The sequence below is a fragment of the Hibiscus syriacus genome, unplaced genomic scaffold, assembly GCF_006381635.1.
Source record: "Hibiscus syriacus cultivar Baekdansim isolate YM2019G1 unplaced genomic scaffold, ASM638163v2 tig00110162_pilon, whole genome shotgun sequence".
In the NCBI taxonomy this organism is placed as follows: Eukaryota; Viridiplantae; Streptophyta; class Magnoliopsida; order Malvales; family Malvaceae; genus Hibiscus; species Hibiscus syriacus.
In genome coordinates this window covers 862,768-886,732 of record NW_024062609.1, presented here as the reverse complement: position 1 = coordinate 886,732, position 23,965 = coordinate 862,768, and the positions used below count along the sequence as shown (strand labels likewise).

General features: G+C 36.9%; 1 protein-coding gene and 2 pseudogenes across 1 annotated transcript; all 3 read left to right on the top strand.

Moving 5' to 3' along the window:
- Positions 1–272: 272 nt before the first annotated feature.
- On the top strand, positions 273–886 carry LOC120216571 (the record flags this gene model as incomplete). The annotated part of the gene is made up of 2 exons (XM_039213938.1): positions 273–571; positions 608–886. Coding segments are annotated over exons 1-2 (408 nt in total), but the record flags the coding sequence as incomplete, so codon positions are not given.
- LOC120216619 lies at positions 881–2,666 on the top strand (annotated as a pseudogene).
- A 10,609-nt stretch (positions 2,667–13,275) lies between these two features.
- Positions 13,276–23,950, top strand: LOC120216570 (annotated as a pseudogene).
- The last annotated feature ends 15 nt before the right edge of the window (positions 23,951–23,965 follow it).

Here is a 23,965-nt window from a genome sequence, read left to right as displayed (position 1 = left end):
ATGAAAGTGCCCTCGGTGGCCAGGCTTGTAATTCTTGGTTTTCTAGAAGGGATTGCGATTTCACAAACAAACAATAAGTAGGCATCATCTCCTCTTTCTCTCTCCTTTGAAAACCCAGAAGATAAAAGGGAAATGAATTAATAAACGCGTTTTTAATGAAGAAGGATTGTCGGTTCACATTAAATAAAGAATGGACCATAAATAAAGAAGAAGAAAAAAACGTTAATTGCCCAAATCCCCCACGAACTGGTTCGCTCTCCTTTACTATTTTACCATATTTGCTTACCTTTCTTGATCCAGTCTTGGTCCACTCTTCCCTTGACCTTTCTATCTCTTTATCAATCATCTCCCTTTTCTCCCCTGATACATTTTTCAGGGAAAAAGATAAACTCTTTATTTGTATTTGAAAATTTATATAGGCAAAGAAAATACTAGAAGAGCGATGCCTGAATGGACTCGTGTGGCGGTAGCAGCGGTGGTCGTCGTTATCCTTTTGATCCTTTTGGTTGTGTTTATGCGTCGCTGGTGTTACCGTAAAGATATTGTTGACGACAACAGAGCCGTTGGGACTAAAAATTTTCAAGACGGGATTGCTAGACTAAACCAGGCGAGTCTGCATCATCATCATCAGATTGATTTAGATAGCAAGAGAAGGGGGAATTACTATGTTTTTCGACACGGGGTTTCGACAAAACCTTTGTTTAATTGGGCTGATCATCCATCTCTCGTCACCGATGCAGTTGAGAACATATGGTCTCGATTTGGCTTCACGAATTACATGTCGTCTCCTTCTACACGATCAAGCCTGTTAGGATTATGTGCGGCTGGTGATTTTGGAAGAGGAAACGATGTAGAGGTGAACTGGGAAGTTGCCAAGGATCATCAGATTTCATGCAAAAGATCAGGCTCAGCTCTGGGTCAAAGAAAGGGAGTCTAGGCCATCATTCCATGGAGGCAGCATCTGTTATCAGAACAGCTCTGCCCTTGCCAGGGCCTCCTTTGGGAAGCTCAGTTTTCCCTCAAGATGCCTATTTCGAGATCACGATTCTGTATTGCCGCCGAGATGATCATGATTCAAGTCCAAGCGGCAAGCTAAGAGAAGACGAGAAGATAAAACTCATCAAAGAAAATTCAAATCCGAAAGCAAGTTCAGAATCTTTGGTCCATGCTATCAGCAGTCATGATATTAATACGATCGAGGAATTAAAGCTTGCAATTAAAGATGACGGAAAGGGTGAAACAGTAATGCTATCGGTGGGACTGACTGCAGGAGGCTCTCTTCCTTTGAAGCTTCCTGGTAGCTATCCAGGATCCATTGGTTTCAATTCCGATGGTTCTGTCTATCTCGATGGTAATTAATTTTCAATATACACTTTTTTTCCTACATTAGAAACCCATTTTTTAATGTTTATGGAGATTAAGCACACTCCATCTGCAAATATAATAGTAGTTCAGAAGCTAGACTCTTGTGTTTAGCAATAACAAAATGTGGCAACCGTCCACCAGTGAACGGAACAAATCTCTCAACTAAAAGGTCTCCAAATTAGCCTGACCCTGAAGTGGTTGAGAAAAGGCCCACTGCCACAGGGTCATGAATGAATTACTATACGTCAATAGTGCCACCCTTCAGTGTATTGGCAGTGGCGGATGCACTAAGCCCATGGCCAAGTGCATCCATTATTTGAAAGAAGTGATTAAATTTAACTTAACGTGTTAAGTAAAAAAGAAAAAAAATTATAAATTTTGCATATCCATTATTTTTTTTAAAAAATTAAAATTTTAGATTCTTATTCTTAAATTTTTAGATTCGTCACTGTTGGGTAGGTGTAAGCTACTGACCCAAAAAAAGATGCAGCATTTTCCTCTAATTTATTGTTACTGCTGTATGATCTGTAATTATAAAACTTTAGGCTAAGTGGTTCAACTTTCTAGTCATATGCCACTCGCTCCTTTATCCAACTTCTTTCCTCTTGTTTGTTTCGTGTTGTTTTAATTCTCGAGTTTTGATAAGCATCTGGTTCTCATATTCTAGGGATTAAACTAGTGTTTGAATCCAAGAAAGAAGAGTGGGGGAAGACAGAGAAGGTGATAGGTTGCGGGTTCGATCCCAGGCAAAAGAAAGTGTTCTTCACATTAGATTCGGAGCTGGTACGTGTAATAAATTGCAAGTCTGAGGAATTCGGAACTCCCCTTTATCCAACTCTTGCAGCAAACGATGATGTAACGGTTCTAGTTAATTTTGGACAAAGTGCCTTTGCATATGCACCGGCAAATGGACAACGGACGCCAAATCCATGTTTCATTGGCCCCTTGTAAACTCCCCTGCGGCCGCTCTGGGCTATGAAGACAGTAAAGAGCTTTTTTCAATGGGAAGAATCGACTCCCAATGGCTTAACAGATGCACAACTAAAGGCAGCCACAACAACAACGGGAGTAATTATCCCACGATGGATTTCGATGAGGAATCCGAGGCTGATTTATTTGAAATCATACTGGATGGCAACGGAAGATCCCCCAACTCAGTTTTGTAGCTTCAATGCGGACAATTTTATTTCTGCAATGAGTGTCTGGTTTTGGCATTGAATGAAGTGTTTCATGTGAGACTGGCATTGATGGCCATGGACGCACTTGAGTTTCCATAGAAGGTTGATATATTTTACTTGGAACCTCTGCAATATTTAGAAATACACAGACAGCAACAGGCTTTGTGAGCAATTGGGTGCTGAAAATGTTAAATTTCTAAAGACCCACAAAGAGTATGAAAGAGTTGCAAGTGTGGATACCTTATTTCTTAGGCTGCTAGAACCTCTCCAATTCAACCAAGTGTCAATTTTCCCCCCTTGCATTTGAGCTCTCTCACACTTCCTTCTCTAAACAAGGGTAAGTAAAAGGGTTACTATCTCAAATAATATTTTGGATTGGGGTTTAAAATTATTTTATGACTTGAATCTTACTAAAAATGGCTAGAATCTAGAGATTCTCATAAACCCCTTAAAGCTCATTTTTGGTTCCATGACTAAAAACTAGAGAAATGGATAATTGAAGTTAGGATGATAAGAATTATAAATCTTACCTTACCTAAGCCAAACTAGAATGGAAATGCTTGGAAACTAGACTTTTAAAGGGAAAAGGAATGGAAAATGATGGAAGGAAGAAGGAGGAGGTTTGGTGAGATTTTTAGGGGTTAATTTACGTGAAATCTGATTATAAAAGGAGGGTTTTCATCTTTCAAAACCTCAAGGGGAAAATTTCATTTTTGGTCCTTGAACTTCCTAATTCATAAATTTTCATCACCTTTCATGAATTCGTTTGGGCCCAACTCAGCCCAATTCCAATTAAACTTGGTCTAAGCTGTTATAATAGGTCCTTGGGCTCCAACTATGGGTCTCGGGTTGACCCGAACTTCTAATTTAGGTTTCGGGTCGTTACAGAAAGAAATTGAGAATTTAGTTCGATTAGATAATATTATTATTTTTGTTGTTAAATTATTCTCTTAAAAATTAATATTTTATATGTAATGAGTTAATAAAAAATAGTATTATAACAAATTATAAGTGGGGTTGTTCAAAACAAATTGAGAAATCTAAATCGAGCTAAACCGTGGGTTTCACACGGTTTATGGTTCACAAGTTAAAAGGTCTGGTTATCAAATCAAATCAAATTTATTTATTTATAATTAATATTATTTTATAGTAAAAGATAATATTTTGTAATCGGATTGTAGCCATCTACCCTCCTCAGCCGGCTCTAGGAAGTGATACGCCATATTGGATCAGAATGATTCCGCAAAAGATTGGCAGGTGATATGGGGAACTAAGGTGCCACAAAGAATTAAAGTTTTGTGGCTTGTGTTCCATGGACGATTAATGACAAATGAAGAAAGGTTCAGGCGTCATATTGCTCCTAGTGCCCGATGTCCTCTTTGTGGTCACGATGTGGAGGATATGGAGCATGTACTTCGAAGGTGTCCCTCTTCGTCGGTGATGTGGAAGAAGTTTATTAAATCAGAGAAGATTGATATGTTTATGTCAATGACCGATTCTGCTTGGCTCATGGCCAACTTGACAAATCAAATGCATTTTGCGATTGATGATTCACTGGAACCTGCTTTTTGCGATTGTTTGTTGAAGGCTATGGAAAAGAAGGTGCTCTATTGTTTTTCAACCGGCTTTATTGAGCATGAGGATTTGATGTGCAATGTTTACGTCTGAAGGAGGAAGTCGTGGCTACTGCTTTGAACCAGGATCCAAGCTGAGTGAGAGCTATAGAGATAACGAGGTGGCAGAGACCGATGGGGGACTGGGTTATAGCAAATGCGGATGGTGCTGTTGGTGGGTTAGGAAACATGGCGGCATCTGGGGGTGTAATTCGCGATGCTCAGGGTGCATGGATCTTTGGTTTTGCTCGTAGTATTGGCATTTGTTCGGTTCTTAATGCCGAGTTGTGGGCTATCCATGATGTGCTGCAATATGCTTGGGAACTTGGATTTAGGAAAGTAATGGTGGAAACAGACTGTGCGAAAGCAGTGGAACTCCTTGCTGAAAATAGCGACCCCAAGAGGGAAGCTCGATTCTAAAGCTGATTAGGAGGAAATTGCATAATCGAGAGTGGCAAATCAGGATTAGCCATGTATTTCGTGAGGCCAATTGTGTTGTGGACAAGCTGGCTAGTTTAGCAAGGGGAAAACCGATTGGTTGTGCACTACCAGTCTGCACCGAGGGAGGTGGAAAGTCTTTTGCTGAACGATCTTGAAGCTCTAAATGGAGCTCATCTTAGCAGTATTACCCAAAAAAAATAGTGAAACTTACTTAAAGATAATATTATATATATATATATAATATTGTTTTTTAATATTTATTATAAAAAATACTAGGAAATTTTACCAAACAATGCTAAAAAAATTACAAATTAAAAACAGTTTGTGTAAATAAAATAAAAGAATTCAAAAAATTAAAATTAGTACTGAAAAATCAAGAATCAATTGAAAAAACGATCAATCTGAACTCATCTCAATATCATAAGTAACGGATGAGTAAAAATCAGTAGTGTGAATTCATGTATTTATAAATAGGGTAAATTACATCATTCCTAATTGAACCATATTCTTTCTCTTATTTTTCTCACTGTACTTTCAATTTTTCTATTTTGCTCACTGAACTTTACAATCAAATCATTTTGCTCGCTCGATCATTTTCTCTCTAACAACTGATGATGTTGCATTTATTATTATTATTTCGCATAAAATAATTAAAAAATAAAATAAAAACAAAAGGTGGAAGGATGCCACCGTCGACCGTCATAAATGGTGGTCGTTTGGTCCCAAAATGGGATGGGTCGCTTTACATCGACACCTTGAGTCCGAATCCGACCACAATTTTGTCGGAATTTGCTTCAAAGTCCACAAATTTGAGATTGAAAGTGAGAAAATCAAAATGTTTTAGTCCAAATTACGGGTTTTTGGACATGTTCCGATGAGACAACCAGCAGATTCGGACTCAGGGGGGTCAAGACGAACCGACCCATGAAATTTAGGATCGAACAACCACCATCTACGGCGATCGACGGTGGCCATAATGAAAATGATGTAGTGGTCGGTGGAGAGAAATGAAGAAAATAAGGAAAAAAGAGTAAATTACACCATGAATCATTGGACTTTATTCTCTCTCATATTGTACTCACCAAGACGACGTAATTTAGAGTATATTTGAGTTTTTCAAAACGACATCGTTTTGATTACTGTGCCACGTCATAATACTATTAGAAAGTTAACGACAGAGTGAGAAAAATGATTCAATCTGTAAAGTTTAGTGAGCAAAATAAAAAAAATTGAAAGTACGATGAGTAAAATAGGAGAGTAAAGTTTAGTGAGCAAAATAGGAAAGAGTAAAGTAAAAGGCTTGGTGTTAATGAATAAGCATGAGCTTTACTTATGCTACACAAATCAGAACTTATTTCTCAATTAAATCATTGTAGTTACATTATTAATATTAATAATAATTCTTCTTCGTAAAGTTGTTTAGTTGAATCCAAGAAAGAAGAAAAAAAGGACAGAAAACACTAACAGATCCGGAAGAGATAAGAGAGAAATTGCATGGCCTCTATGTGGCTGGAAACATCTCTGCATTGCTATGACTGTTGGAGGAGCCAATCATCAATGCATTTGGTTCTGAATTTTCTTTTGGGATCAAACATTTGATTGCGATTTATGACTACATACTAACAAATGGAGCATCTTTCTGAATATGAACCCCACAATTAGTTGCAAGAAGAAGACAGGCGCATGATGAAGGCCTAGAATCCTGCACATGTATCTGTCCCCAACACCTTGGGGGGGAAAAAAAAGGAGGCTTTTTAATTTCATCATCAAAGGGTTTTACAATAAGAGAGCACAGAGATCTTTTAGCATTAGTCTTGATGTTTTTATTCAAGATCATGATGGGGGTGGACAGAAAAACAAAAAACTAAACACAATCTAGATTTGGTTATTGGGCTTCCAGGTTGACACTAGGTGCTGTAGTAATTATGCCCTCAAGATCATAACTTTTCCATGAAACCTTAAGATCATGTTAAAAGTGTACTTGATGTATATATAAAAGAAACCTAGTGCACTGATTAGCGTAACTGAGTGATTAGACTGCATGAGGATAATCCAAAATAGGTTAATGACTTTGTTAATGATTCTTATTTATAAAGTAGAAAGACCGAAAGAGTTTGCTTGTGGGAATGATAGAATGAAAGGGGACAGAAAGATTGGTGTTGGACTTAAAAAAAGGTAAAAGCCCGAGAATATTTTTTAGTGATATAAAGGAGGTGGAGCATGTGATGCAAAGCTCCACATGGGGTAGAATGAAAGCTCAAAGAAGAGGGAAAAAAATGTTTGTGCAGGATACCGGAGAAGGTTGGGAATATTAAATAATAGTAATGATGCTATCTGCACACTTGTAGTAGCTAGCTTGCTAGGCATTTCTGAAATTAGTTAATAGAGAACGAGTTTAAAATTGGTCTAGTTCCAGTATCTTTAAGCAGTTCATTAAATTGCTGAAAGCTGATCCGTTTGTTGACTGATTCCAATAAGTTGGTTTGTTTAGAAGATACACGTGTAGCGTAGTTGAAAGCAGATTGGGCTAGAGGAATACAAGGACCAGTTTCTATTGTTTCATAAAAATTATATGTAGAATAGAGGCAAAGAATAAAACAAGTACAAGCTTTATGTCCTTTGGCTGGTGCTGGCGTTCATTGTTGTATGAGATTTTCCTCTAGGCTCTATCTGCAAGGTGGGGAACACAACTTTCTTGGTTGTATGCTCAACTTTCGCTGAAGGAGCTCGTGTATTGCTTGAAGTTTTGTACTCGTATGTGCACATGACTCAATTTCAGAAAACGTTTTCCATACAGATATGTTTTGTAATATTTCTAGAACACGGATAACGTAGTAAATGTCCAATCACCAATGAATGGTTGACACTTGGCAGATACTTGTGTGCTCATGTGAGCATATGACACATGTAAAACTGCACAAACATACGTACAGAGAAAACCAGGTCATAATTGGTCGGATGTTAAAAATAAAAACTGTTTCAGTCATCCAAAATGCTGCCTTTTTATAGTTGAGATGTAATACATTATTCATAACATTGACAAAAAGAATGTGTTATTTCGGAACCATTTTCAAAGTTGGTAGCTGGAGTTATCAGTTTAAAATATAGAGGGAAACGTCTCAGAGTAACAAGAATGTCACACCCATTTTTTATGATAAAATAAGCACGCACCCGACATAAAACGACAAAAGAAGAAGAAGAAGAAGAAGGGGGTTCCTTTAGTTGCTTGGCATGTGTCCAATCTAACGGTCGAAATGAAAAAAAGGGGAAAAATATCCAGTGAAATGTTGAGTAGGTAGAGGAAAAGGAAACATGGGGTTAGGGTTTTTTGCATCAACCTTTCTTTTTTAGCCGATGTTGAGCAGGTGTTTTACATGTGCCTCGGAGAATTGGTGCGATAACAAGTTTGCTTTAACTTGCAGTCCACCGCATCAATGAAATGGCAAGCAAGCAAAGCAAACGCGTATGCATCTTTTTTCTGTTCTGGTTAATCATAATCAGTTGTTAGCTCTAGCTAAATGTCACTTGTTATACCCCAATCCTATGAAATTAAGAGTCCAATTAACCTTGATTACGATTTTCAACACCCCCGGATACAATTCAGTGTCAATCACATTTTTACGAGCAAATTGATGGCAAATGTTCCTCCTATCTCAGGATACTAATATATATTTATATATCGCAAAATCCACTTCCACTCTGTAAAACTAATAAGTTTTACACCAAATTATAGATACTAGATTTAAAAAACAAACGACTTAGATTTACTAAAATTTATAACCCATAAATAAATATCTTTAACTCATAGTAACATAATATCTTTTTACCCCAATTCCAAACCCACCAAAATTAGGTTTGATGCGGGTCAGTCCGAATTAATCAAGGCGAAGCCTTAGAACCGGGGAGGGCAACCGAAAAAAATGTATTTATTTATGGGTTATAAAGTTTATTTAAATATAATCATTTATTTATTTAAATCTAAATAATTATTTATTTAAATCTAATAGATAAGTTGATGTAAAATTTATTAGTTTTATATGTGCAAGTGGATCCTAATAATATTTAAAAAAATAATCATTAATAATGCACACACATTCTTCAAACACAAAATAAAACTTATAAAGTAACAACACCACTTTCAACTACTAATATAACTGATAATTCCTATACATAAAATGTTAAATGATGGTTTTTCAAAGTAATAAAGATATTGCGGACAAGATTTTTCAGCAGCGGGAGCGGCCCACCAGAGGAGCAGTGCGCAGTAGCACGCTACCTTTGAGATGGTGGGGAAATCTTACAAACCTTGTTTTCTTTTATGCATGGGGTGGAGAAAGTATTTACAAATTCCAAAACGGTAAAGCATTGCAGTAACCCTTTCTTAGCTTCATGGTAGGAGTTTTTTTCCCCCTTCTTCTCCGAGTTTTCATGCTGAAATCTGTAAGCAGACATGCCCTGCAATGGAAACCTTTAATCAAAGCGTTGTTGTCGAGCTAATTATGTAAGGCCTTAATCATGATGTTAAATTGATCTACAAATTCGTAAACCTTTAACGAGCACAACCACCGGCATTTGGGTGGTACTGCTATCGTTTTAATTTAGAGGGTCCAACCCTACAAATCAAACATTTACAAACTTTTTGGCCGTGTGCTTTCTTTTTCAAACACTGGTTTTTTGGAATAAAACCCAATTTATGGTTGTTTATTTCTTGTTAACCCTCTATTTTGGTAGCGTATCGACACGATGCAGTACATTAGAGCACATGGAAATAATACAAAATTGTCCTACTTACCATGTTAGTGAAAAGAATATATATATATAGATTTCTCTTGTAACCATAAAAAAAGAATGAAAATATTTACAATTATGTTTAATAGACAATTACAGAGAAATTAGTAAAAGAACTATCCATCTTGTGTTTTATTTAAAGTTTATATAAAAGTACAAAATATTATAAAAATAGTAATTATTATTTTTCAATTATTTGTCTAGTTCGTGATATCAACTCGAAGATTTAATTAATATATTTATGATTATATACATAAATAATTTAATTTCAGAAAAATAAATTTAAAGTTTCTACCCATTTTAGCTACATATTCTAAGGGATGTCTAAATTTAGCATAAATCTTTTTTTTTTTTTTGAAAATGGTGTTATGTATTATATATAAAGGAATACATACATAACAGAATACTAACATGAGTCTCATTAAAAAACCTCTCTTCCTAAATAAAAGAAAAAGAGTGTGCCATGAAAGTATCAACTAAGGGAAAATATACAACTAAACCCTATCCAATCTAATACTCACAATAGAACTTTGTAACCACCCAATCAAACTAAACAATGAAAAAATATGGCCACCCGAATCACATTATCCCATGAACAACCAATAAAATGAACCTTAAACCTCATAGTAAATCATAGAAAAGCATATTGCCCATATCAATGAAAATTCAGCCTGCTGCAATGCTGGGGGAATCAACTTCTGAAATCAAATCCAATGACAGGTTCATAAAACATCAACAAAAAAGGGTTCTACTTCCACACGTAAACCGTAGCAGAGGGAAACTTAACCCATATATCAAGCCTTCCCAGAGCTACTGTGCTTAAACATTTGAAATTATCAAGCAACGAAGGACGAATCCGACCACAAATACTTCAACCAGAGCCCAATTCTGGGCATAGTTGAAATATGCAACTGCTCTTCACAACAAACTTTCTAGTTAAACAAAACCTCATTTCTAAACAACCAGATAGACCAACAAATTTCGAAGAAGGCTAAGTACCGAATTTGTTTACTCAAGACATAAAAAGGTTGCTCAATCCACAAAAGAAGTAAGTCTTTAAAGTTACCAAGACAAATGAACACACAGCGCCAATTCAACACCATCTTTGCCATAACCTCCAAGAGACCGCATAATGACAAAATAAATGATTGATACTCAGGTTCTTTTAGACATAAAACACACAAAGTGTCATCGACTTTGACCACACCCTTTCTCTCTAGCTCAACGAGAGTAGAGACTCTTTGCAGGACAATTTTCCAAATAAAAGCTTCAACATTAAAAGGGGCTAAATTAGGCCAAACAAGCTACTAGAACTTATCTAACGGTTCCCCATCGCTAGTCACAACTCTAGAGAAATTTCTAGCATAATATAATCCATTCGACGCACCCACCACCTGACTTTGTCGACCTTGCTACCCCCTTGAACACTCTATTAATCGTGGCCATGAATCATCCTATATACGTAATTCTCAATCGAAAAGAATTCTCCTTACTTCTATTTTCCAATCTATACACCATCAACCTTTCACCAAACTCAGAAATTTTACCAGATTCTTGATCGCCATATTAAAAATCCTTGGAAAAGCTACCTTTAGGGATGGAACGTCAGTCTAGAAATCGTCCCAAAAATTAATACGTCTACCATCACCACAAGAAAATCAAAAGTTCTTTGTAAAATATCCCCCCTCTTACTAAGAGGGCTTACTATATTCCTCCAAATCCACGAAGACTTCGAATAGAACCAGACTTGGATACAAACTTAATGATACAACCTGTACTTCTTATCCACCACCTACAATTGAGAATTAATTTGTTTTATGTTGAATTCAAATTAAATGATAGGAAACAGATCTAATTTCATGATTAATTAAATTGTGTAAACAACTTGAGTAAAGTAAAAAAAATAATTAATTAAAAATATGTATAGAATTTATATAAAATATCTAAACCTAAACCTTAACCTATAATTGATAATTAATTTGTTTTATGTTGAATTCAAATTAAAATGATAGGAAACAGATCTAATTTCATGATTAATTAAATTGTGTAAACAACTTGAGTAAAATAAAAAAATAATTAATTAAAAATATGTATAGAATTTATAAAATATCTAAACCTAAACCTTAACCTATAATTGAGAATTAATTTGTTTTATGTTGAATTCAAATTAAAATGATAGGAAACAGAACTCCCTCGAGGTATTAGTGGAAAAAAGAAGATAATGAATTAAGTGACACTGATTATCAGTAAAAAGGGTGGGACCAAACTAGGGATGGCAACTCAACCCGAATTTGACGGGTTCCGATTCGACTCGACCCGATCGGGTCGGATTTTTTTAAAAAAATTTCGGGTTCGGGTCGGGTCGGGTCGGGTTTTTTTTTAAAAAATACACTGTTCGGGTCGGGTCGGGTTTAGGGTAAAAAAAATCCGACCCGACCGACCGAAAAATATATATAATTTTATCTTATATATTAGGGATAATTACAATAATATCCCTCCATATATAATTTTTTTCAATTAAGTCACTGTTTCATTAAATTAAATTTTTTTTTTTATTTCGGGTCGGTCGGGTCGGGTCGGGTTTCTAAGTCATATATTCGGGTCGGGTCGGGTCGGGTGAAACATTAATTTGTCGGGTCGGGTCACGGGTGGAGAACCTTTTTTCTCGGGTCGGGTCGGGTGGCCCAAAAACCCGACCCGACCCGACCGACCCATTGCCATCCTAGACCAAACATAAGTCTGACTAAGTAAAAGTGGGGTCCACTTAAAATGGAGCTAGAACAAAGGAAGGGGCATGTGAGTGTGGGGGTCTTTTCTTTTCCTTGTTTCTTCTTCACCACTTCACGGGTTAGCTCTCAAAGAAAGATCATTTATACAAACTTTCGTTCAATGTTTAGTTGCATTTTTGTTTATTTCTTAACTTAATTTCAATTATTAAGATATAATGGAGGTGGATGGTGATGAATCAATGTGTATATACATATCATTAATTTGATTTCATCTGTCTTTGCATTTATACACCGCTTATTGCTTTAGTAATTATAGAACATGATCTTTAAATTCAAAAGATTTATATAATCACATGCAAAAGATTAAAAAAAAGTGCATGTATTGTTGGCGTAGAAATATGTATGATCAACACAACCGTAGATGATTCTTAGTCACGTGGCTTATGTGCTGTGTCATCCTGTTTTCTACCGTATTCTGGGCACAATCATGATCTGTGGTTTTGGGCACACTCATCTGTCTTCTTTTTCTTTTTAAAACGGGAAAATGCAGAAAGATTGGTGGTGAAAGGGGTAGAATCGTAAAAATGAGAACAAAACTAGGGGGAAGGATCAAAAATAAAAACTTCCATGTACAAGGTTAGAAAGAGAGGTGGTGAGCAATACGAAGGGTAAAAGGGGAAAGAGTGTTATTAAAGTTAATTTTTATACATATATTTTTACAGAGATATTTGTAGTGAAGGCCAAGGAAAATGATAGTGGGTGGTTGTCACTACAGTTAACTCATTGCTGTGTATTCTTCTATGCTAATGCCACCCCATAGCATCTAAATCCTCAACTACCTTTCTCTCAGACTCTCTCTCTCTTCTTTCTCTTTTTCTTACACTTCCCTACAATAACAGCGGCAACCCTTTGTCTGGAGAACTCACTCATCTTTCTCTGTGTTTTTTTCTTCGTTAGTTTGCATCACCTTCTTGTCCTGACATACCTGTTTCCAAGGTGAACGTTCTTTTAGAAAGAAAATAAAGATTTGATCTTTTAACTCTTTAACATTAAATAAAATTAACTTTCAAAGAAGAAAAAAATAAGCACTTTCTCTTTGTCTCTGGGTTTTCCCCCCCTGTGTTCGGAAATTGTGGAATTCTTCATTATTAGCTGCTTCCTATGGAAGCTTCTGCAGCTTCCGAGGATTGTTGTGTTAAGGTTGCGGTTCATGTAAGACCGCTAATTGGTGATGAAAAACTTCAAGGCTGTAAGATTGTGTTACTGTCACCCAGAAAAGCCACAGGTAGAGAATGCTGCTCTTCACTGTTAACTTCTTCTTCTATAGGCGATTTATTGGGAGTGTGTTGGTTTTCTGAGTATCCAGTTGTGGGTTAAGTATACGGAGATCTGGATCTTTCGATGATTCAATGGTTGATCCGTGAGGATTCAGTCTGATTTTGGATCAGAAATTTTGTCATTACTACAATTTCTATAATTGATGCTTGTTGGTTTTTTTGCTATAATTGGGATCAGAATTCTGTTGGTTTCTATGATGGTTCTATTTTATGTTTCCATTTTTGGGGCTATTACTTTATGATCCTATTATAGTAGGAAGCTATGAATCTTTAAAATATGGTTCTTTACGTGAATTCTTAAGTTGAATTGGTTGATGCTGGATTTTAATTGCTCTGAAACTTCTGTTAGGTGAAATAATCCATTTTAAGGAGGAAGAAACCATTTTTTTTTTGAAAAGAAAAGAAGTTTCATATTGGTTTGACTATGATGCAGGTACAAATTGGGGCACATTCCTTTACATTTGATCATGTCTACGGGAGCACTGGTTCTCCATCTCTTCCATGTCTGAGGAATGCATTGTTCCTCTCGTTGATGGCTTATTCCAAGGATATATGCTACCGTTCTTGCTTATGGTCAGGTACAGCTGAATCTCGCACAAGGCAGCTGCTAAATATTGCAGTTCTGTTTAATTGTGATTGAAGATTCGATAAATTTGCAGACTGGATCAGGTAAACGTATACTATGGGCACAGGCTTCAAAGATGGTTGTCAAACAGGAATCATTCCTCAAGTGATGAACACTTTGTTCACCAAGATTGAAAGTCTAAAACATCAAACAGATTTTCAGCTGCAGTTTCCTTCATTGAGGTTTGTTAAATACTCAGCATTCCTTTCTTGTTTCTGTTTCCAGTCATGCTATTAGCAGTATAATGGGTGTTCACATTGTTTTGCGATATGACGGGCGTCTCTTATAGTTTATAGTTCTGAAATATGTAATTTTATCTAATTTTGATGTAATAGATTCTGAAAGAAGGAGTACGAGATTTGCTGGATCCTACTTCTTTGAACAAATCAGATACAGCAAGTCCGAATGCAGGGAAAGTACATGTCCCAGGAAAACCACCAATACAGATCCGTGAATCATCAAATGGTGTTATTACGCGGCAGGATCTACCGAAGTTAGTGTCAGTACAGTGTCAGTACATTAAAGAAATGGCTGCTTGCCTCGAACAGGGATCATTGAGTCGAGCAACGGGGAGTACAAACATGAACAACCAATCAAGGTTAATTCACGTTCCATTCTTGGGTATTTATGCACTTTAATTTCTTCGAAACTGTGGAGAAGATGCTCTCTGGTGGTTCTTTGTTCTTTGGTAATGTTTTTAGCTTAGTTTATGAGGAAAACTGGGCAATCTTCGGCTATGGATGAGCCCAGAATGGGGAATTACAAAATATGGAATGGCTCATATGTTTCATATGTTGCTCTGAATTTGTTTTTATGAAGTACTTTATTTTATGTTTGTAATTAATAGTCTTTTTAAAAGAAAAAAAACTCTGAAAATGTTACAAGGTTTTGGGTTTTTGGAGCTTGTTACTTTTGATAAATCCCATGATGCATACCGAGCTATGCTCTCTCGACTTATTTTAGTTTTTATAGTTTTATATGCCTTGCTGAATTTTGATAATCTATTTCATGTGGTTGTATAGTCGCTCACATGCAATCTTCACCGTCACCTTAGAGCAAATGTGTAAACTCAATCCTATTTCCGGAGATGGAAGTCCTAATGACATAACAAGTGAAGAATACCTTTGTGCCAAGTTACATTTGGTAGATCTTGCTGGATCGGAGAGAGCAAAAAGAACAGGCTCCGATGGTTTGCGTTTTAAAGAAGGTTAGTTGTACTGCTTGTCCTTCCTTTATGTCATGAAGATGAAAGTATTCTTCTCCAAATCAAACCTAATAGTGGACTGCTTTGTCATCCAAACAGGAGTTCATATCAACAAGGGTCTACTTGCACTTGGTAATGTCATCAGTGCCCTTGGTGATGAAAGAAAGCGAAAGAAGGTGTTCACGTTCCATATCGAGATAGTAAACTTACTCGGCTTTTGCAGGTATGAATATTTTAAGAAGTCTGTAACTCCCTCTTCGCTAGGCATTATTTATCCTGCACTATTTTTCAGAAATCTATTAAGAACGTGAAATTGAAGGTTTATTTTGTTTGATATTGACCTTTTAGGCTTGCTTATAAGTAGCTAGACAAGAGAACAGATATACTATTACTCGGCCTTTAATATGTTATCTGTGAGGCCTTAGACTTAATCTCATTAAGAGCAATTATTTGGTATTAATATCAGTGAGGATGAATTATCGCAGTGGGCTAATGCTGTTGGGTGTTTAGTTGGGCACTTCCCTTCGGACTATCTGAGATTGCCGCTTGGTGCTAGGAGGAACTCCATTCTTTTGTGGGATCCGATCGTCCAGAAATTTCATAAAAAGTTAGCCGGATGGAAAGCTAAGACTTTGTCTATGGCAGGGAGAGTTGTTTTATTGAAGTTTGTCTTGTGTTCCCTACCCCATCTATTTCATGTCTTTATTCAAAATTCCCTCCTCGGTAGTGACAAAACTAAATTCCATCATGGCCAGTTTCTTATGGGGAGGAGGGGCAGAGGTTAAAAAAATCCACTGGATCAATTGGTCTACAGTATGCTCTGCTAAAGAAGTTGGTGGTCTTGGCGTTTTGGATCTCAATCATATGAATAGAGCCCTACTAGGTAAATGGTCGTGGAGGTTGCAAATGATAGGGAATCTGTGTGGAAGAAGGTAATTTGCACTAAGTATAATATGGACATTGGATCTCTGTTTTTCAAGGATAATATTCCTTCTCATTCTCTTGGATTTGGAAATCAGTAGTTCACAATCATTTCAATGAGGATCAGTTTGGAGCCAGGTTTCGAAATCAGTTCAAAGTTAGAGTGGGGAATGGTGAGAGAATCAGGTTCTGGTTTGATAGTTGGGCGCTTGACTTCCCTTTAAAAGATGTTTTCCCGAGACTGTTTGTCCTCTCTTTAAATAGGGATGGGAAACTTAATGAGTATGGACAGTTTCGATCTTCTATTTGGTCGTGGCATGTTCAATTGAGAAGAAATTTAAGCGACTAGGAGCTGAGTCAGTTTACCGATATATTGGCTATAATTCACAACATAACTCTTTCTTCTGAGTTGTCTGATGGGTTGGTCTGGAGAGGGAACGGAGAAGGAATTTATTCTGTTAAATCCAGTGTGAAGTCTTGCTGTCCTGTTTCGACATCAGACCCTTTGGTATTAATATCAGGCCTTAGACTGATCTGTTTGGTGCCTCCTAGAGTGGAGGTATTCTTGTGGAAGGTGGTGCACAACAAACTGCCTGTTAACAAGAACTTCTAAGGAGAGGAGTCTCCTCTATCGGTGATGTTGCTTGCCCCTTATGCAAAAAGGAGGCCGAATCTCTTTCACATTTATTTTCACTTGTGTAGTGGCTTGGACTCTTTGGAACAAATTTTTGAAATTCTGGGGAGTGTGTTCGGCTTTGCAGGACAATGCTAAAAGTTTTATGGTTGCTTGGAATGATATGGTGTTAGACTCTAAAATCTGGCCCTTCATTCCGGGAGTGGTTATATGGACCATTTGGAAGAGTAGAAACGACATTGTGTTCGATGGGGGAAGGGTAGATCAGACTGATCTGTTCTTTTTGGCAAGGTGCAGATTGGCGAATTGGTTTTTAGCAAAATTCAACGATGTTTCTATTATGAAGGACTCTCTTATTTCGGATCCTACTCTTGGGGATTATTGTTCCCTTTCAAGGTCCTCGATAATCAAAACTGTGTCTTGGTCCCCCCCTCCAAAGGGTTTATAAAACTTAATGTGGATGCAGTAGTGAGTGGTGATTGGAGGAAAAGTGGTGTGGGTGGCATTCTTAGATTGGAGGATGGCTCGGTGAAGGGTTCTTTCCTAGAGGCGGCTGGTCCAGGTCCTCCGCTGTTGGTGGAGATTTTGGCAATTAAGAAGGGTTATCTTTCTTTGAATCTTTTCTTCCGAGGGTTCAGGATCGTCTTATTATTGAATCTGATAGCAAACTAGCAGTGGAGTGGGTCAAGAACTATGATCGATGTCCTGTTGTTTATAGAGTTTTAGTGAGGATATGGTTTTTGTTAAGAGATCTAAATGGTATTATTAGATGGGTTCCTAGATCAGCTAATGTTGAGGCTGACAGCTTAGCTAAGGCCGGTATCGGTTAGTTCTCAGTGTGTATGGATTCTTTCAGCATTTGGGTTTATTATTGTAAGGGAGAGTTCTGTTGTTAAACATTATGTAACTCTGTTATTAATGGTTATTAAGGCACTCTTTTCCTCCTTCCGCTGACTAAGGAACATTTTTTTGTTCCATTAATCATGAAGGGGGGTTTTTAACGAGGCCTATCTTCTTATCAAAAAAAATATATATATATGTTATCTGTATTTTCTCTCAGATTGTTTATTAAGTGATGAAAACTTAATTATTTCTTTGGGCAGGATTCACTTGGTGGCAACAGCAGAACTGTGATGATAGGTACTGCCATTTCTTCTAATTATTTAACCTGCTCATCTGTTTCCTCTCTCATAATTTGGCACATACATGTTCTAGTTCGTTTCCAATTTTGTGCACTTCAATTATTGTCCTTAACTATTTCTTTATGAACAGCCTGCATTAGTCCTGCTGACATCAATGCGGAGGAAACACTTAATACTTTAAAGTATGCAAATCGTGCTCGCAACATCCAAAACAAGCCTGTGGTAAGTATATAATTTTCGTTACTTCAAAGTTTCCTCTTTCTTTTGTCAGATATTAGATGATATTCAAGATAGTGTTGTCCATACAGAACTTTCACTCTTGTTTTGACTTAAATAGGTTAACCGAGATCCTATGTCCAATGAGATGCTAAAGATGCGTCAACAGTTAGAATATCTGCAAGCAGAACTTTGCGCACGCGGGGGTTCTGATGAAGTACAGGTATCATGGTACTCTTAAATACTGAAATAAACTTTATAATTATTTTTAATTGTTTCTTGGGATCTTAAGTTAGAACACTTCAACGGTAAGTAAATTAACATATTTGGTCCTTAACTTCTTCTTGGAGATAACTCATATAGGATTAGTCCCACAGGCTTTTAATAGGACTGATTTTGCAGGTTCTCAGGGAAAGAATTGCTTGGCTTGAAGCTGCTAATGAGAATCTTTGCCAAGAACTTCAGGAGTTCCGCAGCAGATGCACCATTGTGAATCAACACGAAATTGATGCTCAAGTATGTTAGGGAAACCCTTGTTGAATTCATCTATACTTGAAATTTCTTGGCTGATTTACATGCAAGTTTATATCATGTAGTTTTCATTTTTCGGAATGGTTTATCATTTATGTTGTCATTCAAATGATTATGAATTAAAAACTTCCTATTTCAGGGTGGTAGTCCTTGTTCTATCAAAAGTGATGGGTTGAAAAGGAATTTGCACAGTATAGAGTCTTCCGACTATCAAATGGATGAAACCATGTTAGGTACAGACTTACTTGACCTGCAAAAGACGCATATCATTCTTCTTTATGATCTTTTGTTTTCTCAAGGTGTTTCTTGACTTGAATATACTGGCTATTTTAGCAGGTGCTTCCAGAGGAATTGATGAAGCAGTAGCGAAAGAGTGGGAGCACACGCTTTACAAAATACCATGGACAAAGAATTGCTTGAATTGAATAGACGCTTAGAGGAGAAAGAGGTATATTTTTTCATAGTATTCTTTATAGTGAAATATTGTTCGGTAGTTGTTATTCAGAAGTCAAATTCTTAGGGGGGCTTTCTATTCTTGATAATTAGATTGAATGTATGTTGCAACTCTTGTTATTAGCACGGTTGGCAACTTCTACAACACTAGCTAATTTTTCTATTTTATGTTTGAGCAGTCCGAGATGAACTTTTTGGAGGCGATGCAGTTGCTCTTAAGCTTCATTTTGGGAAGAAAATTCAGGAATTAGAGGATGAGAAAAGAGCCGTGCAGGTTCAAACATCTTTTAATTCTCAGACTTTTTGCTTGAAGGAAAAAATAAGCATGCTAACATTTCTTATCCTATTTCTTCACTGCAGCAAGAAAGGGATCGCTTATTGGCTGAAATTGAAATATTTCTGCTGGTTCTGATGGACAAAAACAAAAAGTTCAAGATATCCATGCTCAGAAACTGAAATCCCTTGAGGCACAGGTGCAAAGAGTTTTGGCTAAATGGCGTTCATTGTTGGATTGAATAGAAGGGCTGATACTGATTTCGTTATAATTGTGGATATTTATTTGAGCCAGATTCTGGAACTTAAGAAGAAACAAGAGAACCAGGTTCAACTTTTAAAGCAGAAACAGAAGAGTGACGAAGCAGCAAAACGACTGCAAGATGAAATTCAATACATAAAAGCGCAAAAGGTTAAATCTTATGTTTTTCTTATGTCTTTATTATGGTTAATTATAATATATATTTTATACTGCCAAATCTCCTCATCTTCCCCCCTGCCCTTATTTATTTTTCCTTCCCTTGCCTATTATGTGGCTTTAGGTTCAGTTGCAACATAGGATAAAACAAGAGGCAGAACAATTTCGTCAGTGGAAAGCCTCTCGAGAAAAGGAACTGCTACAGGTGCATTGCTTCTTTTGTTTCTATCAATTTAAACAATTTATAGTATGTTAGATTATTAACTATTGCACATTTTATTGTGATGTACCTGAGAAAAAGATAGTCATTTACTGCTGGAATTATATTTTGGATTTGTGGCCGGTATTTGCATATATTGTTTGTATTATATGCTTAACTGGCTCTAATTGCATGCACCACCAGTTACGGAAAGAGGGCAGGAGAAATGAGTATGAAAGGCATAAGCTGCAAGCTTTAAATCAACGCCAGAAACTGGTGAGCATGTTTTATTTCTTGTGTGACAAGTACCTACCACTGACTGATTTGTTTGTAGAGAAATAATTTGAAGCTATGCATACTTTCAGGTTCTCCAAAGAAAAACCGAAGAGACTGCCATGGCCACCAAGAGGCTAAAGAGCTGCTGGAATCACGTAAATCTTCTGTCCGTGACAACTCAGGTAGGTTTTATCATTTTAAAGGTTGATGTCCTGGACATTCCACATCTATCTAAAATAATGCTCTTCATAGAGGCATAGCAATTCAACTGTATTCTAGGAATATTAGTAATTTCTTATACTAGACAGTCTAGTTTTATTTAGGTAAACATAATTCATGCCCTTCCTTTCATTTGTTCAAATTTCTATCCTTTTTTTTTTCTACCAGCTATTACCAATGGGAATGGAATAAATGGGCAGGTGATGATCTCTGTCTCTCCTTTGATTTTTTTGGGTTATTTTCTATACCCACATCTTTAAACCAATTTAGGTAACTTTTTTCCCGTAGACCAATGAGAAAGCACTACAACGTTGGCTAGAACATGAGTTAGAAGTGATGGTGAATGTGCGTGAAGTTCGTTTTGAATATGAGAAGCAAAGCCAAGTGTATGTAACAAAATCTTATTTGTATATAAAACTGGTTCGGGATGTATAGACTATTTTTTTGTCGCTGTCACTCATTACGCGCCACCTCCAGGAGAGCTGCACTGGCAGAAGAATTAGCTGTCTTGAAACAAGTAGATGAGTTTGCTTCGAAGGGGCTCAGCCCTCCAAGAGGAAAGAATGGATTTTCCAGGTATCTAACGCCTAATGTTGTGCTTTATACTAGCATTTTAATCCTTTTACCATCCAACATGAATTTGAGGACATTGCTTAAATGCAATATGTTCTCCTGTCTCTAAGTGCTGCAACCTCTCCTAACATGCATTGATATATTTTACTTCTCCACAGGGCAGCCTCCATGCCACCATATGCAAGAGTGGCCAGAATATCTTCACTTGAGAATATGCTCAGCATATCCTCTAATTCACTTGTAGCAATGGCTTCACAACTTTCTGAGGCGGAAGAGCGGGAGCGTGCCTTCACTAATCGTGGACGTTGGAATCAATTGCGCTCCATGGGAGATGCAAAGAACCTACTCCAGTATATGTTTAATTCTCTTGGAGATACAAGGTGCTTTCTCTCACCTAGTGTGATATGTGTAATTATACATGAAAATACGTCAAACATAATGGCCTATTCCTGGAGTTTGATGAGAGAGAAGAAAACAAATCAATTATGGATGCTTATATACTATGAACAGGTGCCAATTGTGGGAAAAAGACATGGAAATCAAGGAAATGAAAGAACAATTTAAAGAACTCGTAGGTCTGTTGCGGCAGAGCGAGTTACGAAGAAAAGAAGTTGAGAATGAGCTAAAATTAAGAGAGCAAGCTGATGCCGTTGCATTGGCTACAGCAGCAACGGTTAGTTATATGGAAACTTTATTCAGGTTTTACATCCAATGCTTTATTTAAGCTTTTGTCCAAGGCATGCTTAACAGACTAAACTCATTGAGGAGCATAGGACTGATCGCAAATTATTCTAAAGTTGTTTTCACCTTTACACACAGATGATGTTGAACTTAGATACATATACGAAATCCAAAAGAGGTTCTGAGATCATTTTGATTAAATTGACTTCCAACTCCTAAGCATGTTGTCGAAGTCTACGATTACAACTATGGATCTTGAATTGCACTTTTGGAGTTCTTTAATGGCTCAAAAGAACGATGCTCATAAGATGCTTTGAATAAAACTCCCAAATTCTAAAATATGAGTTATTTTTTTCTCAAGAATACCACATCTGGTATAATACAACAGAACTTGAAAACCCCTTTATATTATCAACAAAAAGTCCTTTATAACGGCAGCATGGTGAATATCTTACTGTTTTCTTGAATTACAAACTTCCTCCTTCAAATGTCATCATAATAATGGGGGTCCTTCCATGGCTACAACTGAGTTTGCATTGCTTATCCCTCATAAAATGCCAAACCTTTGTTCAGCTGAATAGCTAGAACTGCAACCTGTGTCGCATCAAGGAGTCTCAAAAACAGGATTCCTCCTAAAATATAGGATTTTCTTTTGTAGTAAGATAAATAGAATTTTAAGGTTATTGTACAGGATCTGTTACCACTGTTGTATGTATCAACATCATTGATACTCCTAGCACTGCTTTTTGACGGAAAGTGTCCATGAGCAGGGGAACTCTCCAAATTCGTTGAAACACGTTACTGATGACATTAACGGTATGTTATCTCCAATGTACGTGCCAGCGCAGAAACAGCTGAAATATAGCCCAGGTATTGTTAATGGTCCAGGCAGAGAGTCAGCAGCATTCAAGGATCAAACACGAAAGGTAACTTCATTGTCCAACTTGAATCATAGTTCTGCAATCTGCTTTCAAGCTTAACTGAGGAATATTGGATTTGCTGGTCATGCAGATGGTACCACTTGGGCAGTTACCGATAAAAAAGTTGGTAGCTATAGGACAAGCTCGCAACGGCAAACTGTGGAGGTGGAAAAGAAGCCACCACCAATGGCTCCTACAATTCAAATGGAAATGGCAGAAGCCATGGAGACTTTCAGAATGGATCAGACACAGTGATGAAACACTAATAAGGGCAAGGCCTCGTTCTCAAGTGCTGAAACATAGAGTCTGATATTCAACGGTCACCCGATTACATTGGCCACAGGTATCTTTGGTTATCTGCATGTTCCTTCAGGAGAAGCCTAGAAAAGAGATGGGTAATTTTTTCTACCTTATATTTTCATGTTGGTATAACCTCCAATCATATGCTATTCATGCCCTTGTTAAAATTTACATTTGATAGCATGATTTTTATGTCATTGAGGTCAAACTACATGTTGTCAGCAATTTTGCAAATCTCAACTCGAGAAAAATAAGTTCTAACAGTACTTGAGAACAATTTACAAAGTAAATTGGTGAAATTGGTGAACTAAGTAAACGCACTCAAGTATGACTGCTAGGGTAGCCAACTCTAACAGAAATGACCTAGAGGGACTATTGGCTTTATGAGAATCATGATCTGCTTGGTTAAACATAACTGAATTAGCAAAACCCTGTTTCCCATTCATCAACGTGCTTGAGCCTTATGGTATATTTTTCTTAGTTGATGCAGTGTATTGGAACTGGCTGTTGGGATCTGCATGAACCGTGTTGGTTAAATTGATTTTTTGAGAATATCAAACGTATAGGTTTGTAATCTTCCAATTTTTCGCTGTGATTACAAAATCTGGAGCATCTTGTAAAGAAGCGTTGATGCTGCCCAAAGCAAGTCGGATAAGTTGAAGACACGAGCATGAGATGGTTCCATTAGCAATAAAAATAAGTATATTGGATCTTACTTGAGCTGTCTCTAAGGTTTTGGTGTATGTTCCATCAAATAACACACTTTCAGGGAAGAAACTGTTTGACTGTTTGTAAGTGGTAGAAACTTGTATGAAAGCTGCAGTCTAAATGTATTTTTCTTTTTCAGGTTTTCATTTTTTTACCCAAATTTGTAATTTCTTGGTCCATATATTTCTGCATGTGTGCAAGCTTGTTATTAGTTTTGTTAA